The sequence below is a fragment of the Polychytrium aggregatum genome, assembly GCF_025602895.1.
Source record: "Polychytrium aggregatum strain JEL109 chromosome Unknown BJ171scaffold_19, whole genome shotgun sequence".
Classification (NCBI taxonomy): domain Eukaryota; kingdom Fungi; phylum Chytridiomycota; class Chytridiomycetes; order Polychytriales; genus Polychytrium; species Polychytrium aggregatum.
In genome coordinates, this window is record NW_026516221.1 from 527,279 (window position 1) to 542,183 (window position 14,905).

Genomic DNA, 14,905 nt, shown 5'->3' on the forward strand with positions numbered 1-14,905 from the left:
CCCCCCTGGCACGCCTCCCGGACAAGGCACCCTTGTTCGTCCGCGGGGCTCAGGAGACCGCCGATTCGTCCCGTCGGCGCCGCCGCTTGTATTCCGGACAGCGGGCCATATCCACTGCGGCCTGTCCAGAAGCTCCGCCGGGAGAGCGCTGCAGGTGTCCGCATGGGCCAGGGTCTGCCTGGGTATCTGGCGGTTCCAGCCCGGGGCTGGAGAAGACGCCTGGGATGAGAGAGGAAGACGCAGGGCAAAGAGCAATATCGCTGGTTTGGGTACCGATCAAAGTCGCTCGATTCACGCAGCCCACGCATCCCACGCAGGGCATCCGTGCGTGAAGGTGTCCCGTTTCAAAATCAGTTTGCTGCAAGTCTTGTTGGTCCCTCAGTGCGGCCGCTGGATCGCCCGGCGCTTGATTCGGATGACATCGGCTCCTCGCACGGGCCACACAATAGTCCCCTCAGGAGCGCCGATCCGCCCGCTCAGCGTCAATCATACCCACCACATAAACCCGTCCTCCGTCTGAAACTGGTTCTTTCGCGACTTCATTCCGCATCCACCATCCGCCGCTTGTCCGTACAAGGCCGCGGAGCCCCACATCGCCTTCTTCGCCCCAGCCGCCCGCCTCCCACCATCCTGCCTGATCAACGCTGTCCCGGTCCTTCTCGCCATGGGTGAATTCGCTCGTTCCAGAAGCGGCTCCTTGGAGCACGAGGTCGAAGTGATCAAGTACCGTGCCTTGGATGGCCTCTTTGTCCAATATCTCTCCGAAGCTCCTGGCTCGTTGGAGCGGCTGGACTGCTCGGCGCTGTCCGGCAAGCAATCCGCCAGCCAACACCCGGTCGTCGGCCTCTCGATAGGCGACGGCGCTCTCCCTATCGAGCCATGCCAGCCATGCGGCATCACCAACACGGTGCGGCACTCTGAAGCCTCGTCATCGCCGCCCAAGTCCGAGCATCTCATTCCCGTCTCTGTGTCTGGATCAACGTACATCGACTCGATCTCCGAGAAGCACGAGCACATGCCTCCACACGGTGCGTATCGTGCAGCTGTACTTGTTGATCGTTGCCGGAAATGAGGGCTCAGTCGCATCCGTCGCGTCCTGCCGGTCTCCAGCCCGCTCGCGCAAACATCGGCGAGTCCCACCTGTTGGATTCTCACGCCATCGCTTGCTGCTTGCAATCGCCGCGACGGTACCGTACCGCAATCCAGGCCGCCGTGTCAACCGAATCCTTCCGTCAAAACTCGATGCCGTCAACCAGCAAGACTCTGGTGTTGATCTGACCGAGCACGGGCAGCTGCCCTCGGAAAGTCGCATCAACACGGTAGATATCCTTGATATTGAGAGGAGGAGGATGAGGAACTTGGTGCTAAACCCGGTGATGATCGCGTCCAATCCAGTCCAGCAAACAGTCGCTGACAGCTTCATGGTGCATACTCCACTTGGCATCGCCCACACAGTCGGAGGCCATGAAAGACATTCCTCGGTTCTACTTCCCCTTTGGAAAGCCCAAGGATCCCGCCGTCTTTGCCCGGGAGCAGGAGGAACTGATGGTGAGTGCACTTCCGAGCACCTCCAGAAACAAGCCAGCAAAGCGCGTCAAGGTCCGGCTATGTTCTCCATCCGAATCCTCACTCAGTGCTGGCTCACTCCCTGGGCTCGATACCTGCCCGCCTGCCTCTCTGTGCGCAGAAAACGATGCGTGTCATATTCCAGGTTACAGAGAGCAGCCCCAGCGGCACGGGCTTGTCTCTGCTCGAATTCTTTGCAGTCACAGAGGCTTGTGTGCTGCCCAAGTTTGTCAACACAGCGCTGTTCAAGAAGACACTGATGTCGGACCCAGCGAGCTGCCCGATGCCGCTCGAGGAGTCTACCGTGTCGTTTACTCAGTTTGAGAGGTGGGTGAATGCCAGCAATCCCAGGCTGCGTAGATGGTGCCATTTCCTATGCCTCTCGGCGCTGCAGTCGTAATCGAACCCGCTCCAACAATCGAGATCGAGATGTACCTGGCAGAGCGACGCGTGCAGCACCCAAAATCAAAGCTCGCCTTTGGGCTGCCGAGGCGCACCGAGGTCGCTCTTGGAGACTGCTCTTGATCGGGCTCACGCTCGTCGGTTCTCATGACTCCACGGTCCCACAGAATCTGGACCGAGCTCTCGACAAAGTTTGTGGATGAGTGTGCCCTCGTCTTTGCCATCATGACCCAACCGGGACAAACCCATCTGATGCCGTCGGATTTTGAAGTTGTAATCAAGGGTAGGCTCCGGTTGCAGCCCTGTCGTGAGACTGGATCCAGAATCCCAAAGCACACCTAGGGTTGATGTCGCTCACTGCCGTGTTGCTTGCCAAGAGACCGAGGACTCTGACACACATTTCGCCGTTTTGGTCCAATCAGATGTGATCTGTAACCACTTTGCACTGGCATTTCTGTCAACCATGTCCATATTCCAAACACGCTACAGTGGGTACACGGATCCCTCGAGTTGCATTCAAACAGGGACAATGAAAGCCATGGCTTCCTTCCATTTGATGACCATTCATAGCACTGGCTGTGCTTCGACCAGCATTTTTGCTTCTGACCTTGATCTTTGTGACTCACAATGGTGTCCATTGCTGCTCGGAACGGCCAGTCGAAACTGTAATTGCTAGGATCTTTTACGAAAAGCCAAACTACTGGAACGAAAAGATGACGCTCCCTGAGTTCCGAAAAATCGGATTTACCGACCTTCTCCGATCGCTTGAGAGAGAAGAGGACGTCAATACGGTAAGTCAAGCATCGCGCTCTGCATTTGCAAGCGACAGCACACGGCCATGTCTCCAGCACTCCAGACAACATGAGCTGCACGACTAACACAAGAATGTCCGGCAATGTCCGGCGCCGTGCCTCGTCCGATGGCAGACTCGCGATGTCTTCTCCTACAAACACTTTTATGTGATATACTGCAAGTTCTGGGAACTGGATACGGACCACAACATGCTGATTGATTTGAGCAACCTGGTCAAGTACGACAGCTACTCGATGACTGCCTCTGTTCTGAAACGGGTGCTTGATACCAGGAGACTACGCCCACAGGGCTCTTGGTTCATGGAGAGCCCCGAGGCTGGCGAGCATCCGTCGCTCTCGGCCAAGCACCGACTGAGCGGCTCGTGCGACTCGGTCTATAGCAGCATTCTCCAACGCGGCGACTCGTGTTCGGTATCCCTTTCGCCATCGGCGAGCTCGCTTTCTTCGGCCGACGACAAGGAGGGCTGGAGGGAGGCTGATCATCCGAGCGGCGATGCTCCATCTGTCGAGCCATTCGGGCAGGTTCCGATCGCGAGCGGCATCATCCCAAACGAATGCGGCGTCCGATCAGCATCAGCACCGGGCTCAGCATCGGCATCAGCATCGACGCAGGACAGCCAAAACTGCCTTCCGGCGGTTGGCTTGAGCTATCTCGCTCTGCGATCGCAGGTTATGACCTACAAAGAGTTTGTGCAGTTTATCCTGGCTTGCGAGGACAAGCAGCGCACACAGTCGATCGAGTACTGGTTCCGGTGTCTCGACACCGACTCGGACGGCGTTATCAGCTTTTACGAGCTCAAGCATTTCTGGGACGAGCAGTACGAGCGCATGATCAGTTGCAAGATGAGCGATCCCTGGAAGTTTACAGATTTTATCTGCAGCATGTAGGTCACCTTTTCCAGCTGCCAGCCATCATCCTCTTCCCACTCCCAACGCATTCTGACTGTTTTCACACCGCTCGGCATATTCCAGGATCGACCTCATCAAACCCAAGAACGATAACTTCTTCACACTTTCCGACCTGAAGCGATCCAAGAACCCTGCTTTGTTCTTCGACATGCTGTTCGATATCTCCAAATACGACAACTATGTGCGCCGGTTGGATCCTGCTTTCCGCGAGATGGACGAGATTTGGATCATCGACCACACAGGCAACAAGATCCAGCTGGAGTAAGTGGATTGCCCGATTCTGAGATTGGCACGCGATGTCAGGCGCACGGGATGTGCATGCTGTCGTCCGGAGCCATGCATTGCAGAGACACAGCAGATTAGGGAGACTGGCCAGTCATTGTCCGCAGCTGACTGGGGCATGTTGATTCTTCCATCGGTGACCCAGGGGCTGGGACAAGTTTGTGGAGCGATCGTACTCTGAACTCGCCAAGGATGAACTTGACAACACCCTCGGAGGCTGCCAGTCCTATGCCACTTCTGGGTACTTTGGCCCCCAGTCGCTGTTTTCCTTCTCGGACGGGCTCTGCAACCTCGATTTTGACGATCGACCGGACGAATGGACGCTCGAGCACCCTTACGACGACGATGCCTATCATCCCGTCCACGACGATGCAAGCGACAACGACACGGACGAGAACGGCGAGGACGACGGCTCGGCCGCTCAAGCGCAGATGCCCGGCGATTCCAACACCACGAAAAACGTGGGTCATTCAAAAATGCAGCGTGGCGATGATCGGGATGTGGGGACCAGCGAGCTGAGCTCGAAGCGATCCCTTCGGATTGGAGACAAGTTTTCTCGGCACTTTAGTCGCATCAAGTTTACGAGCTCGGCCGGAGGCGAAATTGAGGATGACTGTGATGATGATGAAGATGAGGATGATGATGAAGATGATGACGACAACGATGGCGATAGCTGCGGAGGCGATGGCGATGGCGATGGCGATGGCAAACTGGTCGGTGGCAGCGACCAATCTGCGGGCGGTCCCCTGCTGGTGCCTCTGGCAACTGTGAAGGCCCCGGCAAAGGTCGACGGCGAGCAAATCGTCCCTGGACCGGTCTGCGGCAACCTCGCGGCATCTAACTCGACGCAGACAGCGGTCGATTGCGCCAACTGAATCAGCCATCCCCCCCCGTCGGCACCGCGAAAGTATTGTCTCCTGTCGTGCCTTGCGCTCCAGTTTGCTGTTCCGCCTTCCGGTTCCAAGCTCGGGCCAGTGCGCCATGTGCGCTTTGGGCACGATGCCAAATCACTATGATTGCACTGGACACATACAACTACACTTCTGTCAAAGGAGAAGCGGATCACATCCATGATTCCATTGTGATTGCGCGGTATACGAAAGACAGCGTCCTTTGTTAATAGATTTCTTCTAAACATATCCGAGGGTCCCAGATGGATGGAGACGGCGCGCATGTCTCTTTCCCCTGCTTCAGTCGGGGGGGGGGCAGGTGTAGGTGACCGATGTGAGTGATGGACATGTGTATTCCCAGTCTAAAAGCAACGACAGCAAACGCAGGGCGTCTCGTTTCATTTGGTGAACGATCTATATTGTGCCGCGATTTCCATCGGATGATTCGCTAATGTACAGGTGAATGAGCCGGATGCCAAGCACCCTCGGTTTGACTATTGAAGATGCTGAGGACGATCCTTACGACAGACGCTTCTGTATCGCAGCAGTGGAACTCGAACCACAGACAAAAGTTGAACGCACTCCGCTCTGCGATATACCAACTGCACCAGCCCGCAATTCTGATCCGGTCGGCCGTGGTGGATTATGACTGTATCCATGGCTTTGCGCGACAGACAACGACAACATCCGCGAAAATAAGCGGCGACAGCTTCTTAGATCGGCGATGGTGAGCTGGTCGGCGTCGTTCGCTTGGAAACCTTCCGGCTTCTCTGGAGCTCCTTCATGAAATCACGCACGCTGTTGGCCCAGATCTCGGTCCCGGGCGTGAGCAGTACGCTCCATTGGCGAGTGAAGATCTCCGCCACGGACTCGACCGACCAGCCCGCGGTGTAGTTGGCCTGGGGGACAAACTTCATGCGTTCCGGGACGGTGCCGAGCCGGGACAGGGCCTCCGGAGTGCCGCTATGGTGCGTCCAGCACCAGACGTGCTCGAGACCAGTGGACATGCCCTCACGCCGGGCGTCGGCTTGGATGCGCTCGAGAACACGCAGGACCAGCTCGGCGTAGGATTCCATCGGCGGCAGGAACACGCTTCGGGGCGACATTTGGATAATAAAGAGGGCGTGGCCGCGGACGTCCCATTCGCCGATACTGAAGCCCACAAAGCAGCGGTCCTCGTTCTCGCCGTCCAAGTCAAACGAGGTTGAGTCGGTGATGGACTCTGAGCTGGCCTCGCACTCGGGCGATGGCGATGTGGACGTCGTCGACGAGACCATGCCCTCGAGCGCAAGTCGCTGCAGCCACGGGATCGGCGCATCCTTCGCCTGGGCTTTCGCCTTGCCCTTGTTGCGATGACGCTTGTCGATCCAGGAGATGGTCAGATAGAGGCGGTTATGCGACGTTGGCAGGAAGGGGTGGTCGGCGCTGCCGGTGAGGATGTCGTGCACCGTGTACTTCCAGAGGTGCTCGACCCGTTCCTGAATGGCTCGATAGTCGCCCGCCTCGTCCATGATCGAAGGAATTGCGTAGAGCGAGATCATGCAGTCGAAAAAGACGTCCTTGATGCCACCAAGAATGGGCGAGTCCGGCGACAGCGGGTAGTTCTTGTGGGTCAGCTCAACGACCCTGTACTGAATGGTGGCGTCGCCGATACGGACGTGGGGCAGCGAACAAGTGCGTCGACCGTTATCAAACAACTCCTTGGGCCGCCATTTACCCGTGCGGAACTTGCCACCGCCACCACACTCGGAGCAGAAGGCGTATCGCCCGTGGCAGCGTTCGCATACGACCTCGACGCCGAATCCGGCCTCTTCCCAGATCCCGCCTTCGTCGCGATCGGAGGTGCTGCCGTCCTCGATCCGGATTGCATCGCTGGTGGCTTCGGCCGCGGTCGAGCGGAATGGACGGCGCACCCCGCCGATGACGCTGACTCGCTTGCAGACTTGGCAGCGGATTTCGGGATTGGCCCGGCCACGCTTTCGCGACGACGAGCTCGTCGACGGAGACGGAGAGGTACCGAGGCCCGACATGAATGCGTTTGGCAAGCCATCGCCAAAGGACGATGGACGGAACGAAGCGATCGAGTCTCGTTCGGGAGAACGTGGAGGGTCGCCGAAGGAATCCGAGCGACCGCGGACTCCGGTGTGCACGATGCCAAAGTCGAAGGGCATCTCGGCAACCGGTGAGCCCGATCGGGTGTCGCAGTCGCTGCACTTGGCGTCGACGACATAGGGGCTCTCGAGGCTGGCTGGAGTGCCGCGAAAGTACAGCATGCCGATGGGTCGGTTGCACCGCTTGCAGGAGACGGCGTGCTCGACGACCCGCTTACGAGTCGACGCCCGTGCAGCGGCATGCTGGAAGACCTCTTTCGGATTGGGTGCGCCTGACTTGCCCAGGGCCGAAGGGTTGAGCTTGGACGAGCGCGGACTTGGTGCCTCGGTGATGTCGACCATTCCGTCGAGGCTGACCTTGCGGCGGGTTGGAGCCCGGGACGACTGCGACTTTGACATGGATGACAGCTTGGGTGGTGTCGAGGAGAGACGGAGGGGCGGGGCGGCGGTGCCTCCGCTGGCAATCGGCACGGGCGAGGTCGCAGAGGTGACCAAGACTGGCGGGACAGACGACCCCGAAGCCGGACCGGCGAGGCCTGCAGGAAAGGCAGTAGCTGCCGTTGGAGATATGGGGCTCATCGTCGGCAAAAAGCTGAGACTGTCGCGCGAGACAAAGTCTCCAGCATAGTCGGTACTGCTTGGACCCGCGGGGCCGATTGATCCCACGGGACTACTTGGACTGCCAAGAGTACCCATGTTGCCGAAGCTGGCGATGTTGGTTGCGATGGTTGGGGTTAGCACGGCCGTGGTGGTGGCAGCTGTGCCCAGTGTACCAAATATGTCAAAGACGTTGGGAGAACCGAAAGTGCTGAAAGCATTGGGTGCGCTGCTTAAGGGGTTGTCCAAGCTTAAGGGGTTGTCCAAGCTTCCCAGAGCACCGAGCTCTGTGGCATCGTGAGGGCCTGCAAATCCACCGAGTCCTGCCAAAGGGCCGAGGCCGGACAGGGCAGCTGCGGACATGGTCGGATTGCCGGTTCCAGTCAGGTCGCCGACGACATGGGTAGAGCCCGTTGCGGCGTCCAGGCCACCAGCCCCATTCACGCCGCTCAAGGCCGTCAGGCTGTTGACCAGATTGAGACTGCTCGCAAGGAGACTGGAGGCAACTATTGGATCCAGGGCTGGATTCGCGCTCGGGAGCGACGCTGGCGGCTCGGATCCGGGGCCGTTTGTGGAAGAGGAGCCGGGTGCTGGTGGAGATACTGGAAGGGCCATGGGGAGGGTCGAGTACAGTTGGCTGAGGATCTGCGTCGATTGGAGGAGCATTTGCTGGTGGATCAGCAGGCTCTGGAGAATGCTTGCGGGCGATACTTGTGGATGGGCCATGGAACTTCTCCAGGGCATATTGCCGGCGAGCGACGACCGGACGGACGAGGGATCGCTGGGGGCTATGCTTGAGCAGCAACTCGAGTCCGTCTGCGGGTACGGCATAAAGCTCTGCGGGATGTTGTCAAACGGGTATGGAAACGCCGCTGTCTGCGGGAAGGCTGAGGCGCCGGGCAACATGGGTATATCCGATTCGGCCGTGGGAGCGACCGAGAGTGATTGCTGGCTGAGGAGCACGGATGTGGCGAGCGGCGAGAAGGTTTGGGACGGCACCGTCGACAGAATGGCAGAGTTTGAGATGGACGCTCGATGAAGGAAGCTGCCAGACATTGAGCCGTTGAGCGAGTGGCCGATGGACTGCGGGGAATTTGAGCTGAACGAGACGAATGTCCTTGGGTCGAGGTCATGGAGAAGCTCGGAAAACTGACAGGGGCAGGCACAGCCGAGAGATGCAGAAGTGGATCGAAACAAAGCGATGCAGATCCGTGAGGATTAGTCAAGGATCGAGCATATACTCAGAGCACCAGGTCGCAAGGACATTGTTGACCTCGATGCGATGAGGCTGGTGGGGCCCAGGGAAGAGCAATAAGGAGCGGAAGGCTCGGGGAAGAGAGCAGATATCCAAATGCAGTCGAAAGTGATGCGGTGGGACTCACAGGATCGAACGACTCGGAAGGAGCCAGCGACGGGTTTTGGACCAGGGTCTGGAAGCTCGCCGACGGATTCGCGGGGGTATCGGCGGGCAAGGCATCTTCAAAGTCGAGCGACATGGCGGTGCTTAAGGGATAAGCTGCGAACGAATCCATCGCTGCAGAGGTTGCAACGGACGCATCGACGGCCGAGGACGACGCCGATAGCCCGGACGAGATTGGGAGTGAAACTGCCGAGGCTGCGACCGAGAGGTTATGGCCAGCAAAGAGATGGCCCAAAGAATGAGCGGCCAGGACGGGCGACGAGGCCAGCAAGCCCGGCGAGAGTGAAGAAGAGGGACGGCTTCGCTGGCTTTGGCCTTGGGTCTGGATGTCTGGCGGCACGGGGAGGAAGAGGCCCTCGGAGAGCAACGGATGATGTTGCGCCATAGCATCCGCTTGGGCATCGGGCCGCAGCGACAGGTCGGAGAGCGGGGCAGCAGCAGGCCGAGGCGCTATCGGACGACTGGACTTTGGCATGGATCGGCCAGGGGCGGGATTGGAGGTCGAGGCGGGGCAAGCAGGAGGATCGGCGCCGAAGGAGGGCATATCGAGATGAGATGCAGTCGGGCGATGAGGAAGACGGCGACAAGCCGACCCCGCAGACAAAGGGCCAAGACAATCGGGGTGAATCAGGGTGCACCCTGGTGTCCTGGATGCCGAACGCACATCCCACCTGCAGCGACCCACCGCACCCTCGGCCATCGTGCCGCTGCGGTGCCGCTGCGGTGCTGCATCTGATCTGCACCGCAAGCATCGCAAGTATCGCAATCGTTGCCATCGGCACCATCGACACTATCGGCGCGGCCGTGAGCCCCATTCATCGCCAGCACCCTGGCTTCATGACCAAGAGGCGCAGTCTCCAGGAGTGGATGGGTGGCACCCCGACTTTCAAGCCAGGCAGATCAATAGCCCTCTGGGATCCCTCTGTTGTTCATTTGCGGATAGGAAGCCTCTCGGAGGAGCGGTGCGCAAGCTGTCGTTCGCAGTATAGATCCTGGCTGCTCTGTTGCAGACGATCGGCGGGCATTTGGGATACTGCTCTGCGAGGGACTGCATCGCAACTCGACATCATCAAGTCGCTTGGACGACTCTGCGTCTGAAGGACAAACGACGTGAGAGAGCCAGAATCCTGGTATCGAGAGACGGCGATTCAGTGCAGAGGTGGATGCGGGTGCATCTGGCAGGACGAAGCCACTCACAGCGAGTGTCATCTCGAGAAACCGGCGCAAGTGCTCGACCTGCTTCCACGATGGACAACACAGCTTCGAGTGCGTCAAGTGAACATCCTGGTGGTGGAATCAGAGCACCCGGCTCGTCCTGCAACCGTATGCATGATCGATTGCTGAAAGCATGGGTACTTTGCTCTGGCAGGATCGGTTCCGACAACAGGGACAGCCACATATCTGTGGCAGTGCGTCGCTGCGCACACAGCAACAGTTGCGCCGCGCCGCAGAAGCTGGCCGCCCTGCGGCGGATTCAGGCGCGTCCATGGCGCAGCGCGGCTCGGGCCAGCCGCCATGGCGGGATCATGGCTGAGGTTGCTGGCCGGTGGGTTGCGGAGGGCGGCTGGGCTCCAAGTGCACGGACGGATGGATGAACGAATTGGAGGGAAGATCGCCGACCTGCGAGCGGGATAGGAGGTATTTTGGGGGAGACGGAGAGTGCCGGGCACTGACCAGTGTTTGGTTTGGCCGAGCACCCAGACCGAAACAGACAAACATGGAAGAGGAAAGGTCGGAAGAGGAAAAGAAAAGGTCCCTGATGGAGGAGCAAAGGGGGGAGCAACCAGCCCTGAGGGATTCGCGGAGCCAGAAGGAGTCGGGACAGTGGGAAAGGGCCCCAGGACACCCACGCTGGGGCGGGGGCTGTCGACGTGCACTTCCCAGATGCACGCCAGATGCACGCCAGATGCATGTCGGATGCATGTTGGATGCGTGGTGATGAGCCATTTGAGCGACAAACAGCGCCGTGGCGTGAGCAAGAGTGAATCGAGGAGGCCGTTGAGGACCAGAGTTGGCCCGACTGAGGCGGCAGCTGATATCACGCCAGCGGCTCTGCTTTGGGGCTGAGACCGGGCCAGCAAAGCCGGGCTGCTTTGTCAAGCAGATCACTGCGGGTGCCGAGCGATGCCAGAGCAAGCGGCAAGTGCAACTGTTCGAGTCGACAGCGGTTCAGTTCGAGCAATCAGCATGCAGCCAACCTTCTCCAAGCGCTTCAGCCCACACGGCGCCGCGACGGCCATCCGCCGAGCCTGCCGCCCTGGCGCGTCTGCCGCTCCAAGCGCAAGTACCGGCCCTTTGGCCACCCATGCGGCCACCAGTGCGGCCACCCCTCCGGCCGCCGAATGTGCCTGCATCTGTTTGCTGCCGCCCAGGAGATATATACGGGTGGCTTCCCCCATCGGCGATCCTCTCCTGCGTCTGTCGCATCGTCTTCTCTGTCATCCTGTCTCGTCGAGCGAACCCGACTTCACCACCAAGACCGATCTGCATCGCTGCAAGCTCTCGCATTCACCAGAACCATGTCGTCTGCAATCTCCGTTCCGCAGCCTCGGCTCCCAGGCACTCCCCTGTCGCCATCCGGCGGCTGCATCGGGTGCATCGGCTGTGTTGGTTACGACCATGCTGTTCCTTCTCTGGCGGCCCCACTGCCGCTCTGCAAGTCGCTGCATGCCAGTGCCCAGGATCAACAGAGCCCTGCCTGGCCCGCGGGCTATCCATCGGTCTGCCCCGTCCTGCCCTATCCCCACAAGCGCCCCGTCATCGAGCCGAAACAGCCGTCGCATAGAGTAACTCCATCCCTGGCACTGACGCCAACGTCGTCGTGCCATCCCCTGTCGGCCTATCCGCCGGCCAGTCTGTCGAGTCATCCGCTGGCTCGCTCGTCAGCATACTGCTTCGAGTCGGCGACTTCCGGCTCCGCAACGATCGGCTACACGTCCCAGCGGTCTGCAAGCTCCCTCGCCTCGCATTCGTCCCGGAGCGCTGCGGCGCTATCGTCGAGCAAGTTTGCAAAGTACATCACCGCCATCCTATTCCATACGTGCCAACGATTGCCCGAGGCCCTGCAGGCAGAGCCCCGACAATCGCATGCCCATGCCGCTCCGGCACCATCGACCCCGCACCAGCTCCAATTCAACAGCACTTTCCAGTTCATCCACAGCGTCTTGGGAGCCCTGGCGCACTCAATACCTCTCACCATCGTCCTGATCGCCATCCACTACATCCATCTGACCGTCCTCCAAGACCAGCGGCCCGAGCCCGGCGCCGAGTCCCGGCTGTTCCTGGTGGCCCTGATGGTGTCGCAAAAGATGTACGATGACCGCACCATCCCCAAGAAAGTCTGGGCCCGCATCACCGGGCTCAGCATCGGGCAACTCTCCCGGCTGGAGCGGGAGTTTTGCTCGGCGCTGGACTACAACTTGGTGCTCAAGCACGAGCCCTACCAGCACTGGCTCAACGACATCCGGGACCTCGCTCGGATGTGGGAGTCGCTGTAATATAGCTGCATATTCTTGTTTTGGAAGATCTCGTTCTGCTGGCCACGATGATGTGCGTGGGTTGGTCGGGACAAGCAAAAGCCATGAGGACCTTGCTGTTCAGGCATGACCAGCAAAGTTGCCGAAAGAGTGTGGTGGCTCAGGCGTGGGTATCGGCTGGGTATCCAGGTCAAACGGACCTCCATCTGGCAAACCCGGCTGAGCGACACCTGAATTTGGACATCCAGACGACCTCCCCCCCCCCAAAGAGAATGAAGGGCGAGTTGCCGGGTCCCGGCCCCTGGTGGCGTACGCCTGACCCAGGAGGCGGATACCCATTTGGCAAATTTTCTCGATGCCCTCCCCCCCCCATCCTCCCGCACAACGCGTGCTGCAAGTTCTGCTCGGCCTCGTTTCGACGCCACCCTCGCAATCGTTCTCGCTGCCTCGGCTGATCAACGAGCATTCTCGCTTGGACTCGCTCTTTGCTTTCGTCTCGTTGATAAAAGGGCTGCCCACGCCAGGCCAGCTTCAAAAGGCACCAGCTCCCTTCTCCTCTGTCTGTGGGACTCCAAAGTCATTTTCACGAGATTGCTATGGCTGAGCAACCTGGTTATGACCGCCTCATTAGGACACAGGAAAGGGTCAAGTCCTCATATTTTTTCTGGAATTTACCCTGGCTTCCATATCGGGTCTCGCTCCTCTTAGAGCCAAGTTCAAAAACAATTCCAATGCCACCGGCAAAAAAGGCGGTCATTACCTTTGGAAATTCAGGTGTTGGAAAGTCAACTATCCTCAACACCATCATTGGTCGACACATCTTCGACTCCGGTGTCGCTCAAGATGGCCGTAGTGTCACCAAAGCTATCTATACTCACCAAGAAGGCGATGTCTTGTATATCGATACTCCTGGAGTCAGTGGTATCCTCAGTTCAGTCTGGGGGATGGTTCGGCTGTCATTTATCGTACCAAAAGGGCTGCCGGCCATTTTGATCGGTGTCATACGTGGCGATAGCGGACGACTCAATGCTGCGGACGTGAAGGCTGTCAATCTGATAAGAAACATTCTCAAGGCGCCACGGCCTCAGTCATCCGTTCGCGATATCATCCTTGTAAATCGACTACCAACTCGAGTATTTACCGAAGCAAGAACCCATATAGTTAATACGATTGTCCAGGAGTGAGGTGGCGTCGCCGAGACTCTCTCTGTACACCTTATTCCGCTTGAACAAGATCGACAAGAGGAAGAAAATGCCCTCCTTGATCCGGGATCAGTATCGGCCTTGGAGGAGCACCTCCGAGGTCCTGGTGTGAAGCTGCGGTCCAACCTTGTGACCCTTCTCACCTTGATCCAAAATTCGATAATCACCAAAGCTCTGTGGAAATACGGCTTCTATGCACTGCTCCTTGTTTTGATGTTTCCCTCCTACTGGATAATCGGAATAGTGTCCCAACAAGCCCAAATCTTACGCTACTGCGACAACTTCGCTGAGGCTTTCCCGGCTGTCAGTCATATACTGAATGCGACCACGACCCAGCCTCTGTCAACTTGACTCGAAATTCCACCCTGAAATTTATCATTATTAAAGTGTCGACATTATTTACCAATTATTATCGTCTCGTATTATAACAATTTTCAATTTGTCTTGACGAGTGAATTTTTGTGCTGAAATGCCAGATCATATGTACCAATTTCGGTTCAAGCCAGTTGTACTTGGACACAGTAGTTTATTCGAGTCCGTATGTCACTTTCAAATCAAATACATTATGCTTTCTTTGATACCTCGGCTGACACTTGGATCGAATCGATTTTCGCGACACTCTGAGATGCTCGACAAGGAGTTGAATCGAACATCGTCACTGACCCGAACTTTATGTTGACCTCGGGCTCTCCTTCGACCTCCGGGCGACATCCCCACTAGTTCATAAACTCATGCATTACCGTTCGCTGTCAACCGATGATTTCTTCAGGGGCAGCAGCTTTACGCTGCCCCGGCGCAATTGATTCGTCCATCAGACGGAGCAGGATTCGGGTGAATCGAAGCACCAGCGAGACCATCTTGTCATCCTGGTCCTTCCGGTGTTCCCAGACAGCCCGGTATTGGATCGCCAGCTGTTTGAGGCGGCCCGACATGGAGATGCTCGACTGCCAAGCGCCCGTCAACCGTTTGGAGGGCATGCCACAGGAGCTGCCTTGCCTCACACGACTTGATATGGCCCGCTGCGACAGACTGACGTCGCTCAAGGGAATGCCGAGAATGCCGAGGCTGTCAAACCTGGCGATACCTGTCAACGTCGAGAGCCTCGAAGGAATTCCCGAGGAACTGCCCTCACTCACATCCCTCGTGGTCGAGTCGAGCAAGGCACTCAATGTCCTCAGCCAGCTGCCACGGCTGCCGCGCCTTGAGGTACTCAAACTGCCAGCGTCGTTTGTGAGCCT

General features: G+C 58.2%; 3 protein-coding genes across 3 annotated transcripts; 2 read left to right on the forward strand and 1 right to left on the reverse strand.

Annotated features, from left to right (window-relative positions):
* The first annotated feature begins 650 nt into the window (after positions 1-650).
* BJ171DRAFT_619719 (uncharacterized protein) lies at positions 651-5,107 on the forward strand. The gene is made up of 11 exons (XM_053115407.1): positions 651-1,028; positions 1,207-1,319; positions 1,456-1,548; positions 1,688-1,893; positions 2,136-2,251; positions 2,391-2,460; positions 2,645-2,759; positions 2,895-3,191; positions 3,450-3,664; positions 3,753-3,950; positions 4,117-5,107. Exons 1-11 carry the CDS (start codon positions 665-667, stop codon positions 4,844-4,846), a joined length of 2,517 nt encoding a protein of 838 aa, XP_052966555.1. The 5' UTR covers positions 651-664; the 3' UTR covers positions 4,847-5,107.
* A 467-nt stretch (positions 5,108-5,574) lies between these two features.
* Positions 5,575-9,065, reverse strand: BJ171DRAFT_582043 (uncharacterized protein; the record flags this gene model as incomplete). The annotated part of the gene is made up of 2 exons (XM_053114142.1): positions 5,575-8,718; positions 8,952-9,065. The coding sequence occupies 2 exons, from the start codon at positions 9,063-9,065 to the stop codon at positions 5,575-5,577; spliced, it is 3,258 nt and encodes a 1,085-aa protein (XP_052966556.1).
* A 2,344-nt stretch (positions 9,066-11,409) lies between these two features.
* On the forward strand, positions 11,410-12,584 carry BJ171DRAFT_505909 (uncharacterized protein). Its single transcript, XM_053111087.1, has one exon. The coding sequence runs from the start codon at positions 11,509-11,511 to the stop codon at positions 12,484-12,486; it is 978 nt and encodes a 325-aa protein (XP_052966557.1). The 5' UTR covers positions 11,410-11,508; the 3' UTR covers positions 12,487-12,584.
* Positions 12,585-14,905: the final 2,321 nt, after the last annotated feature.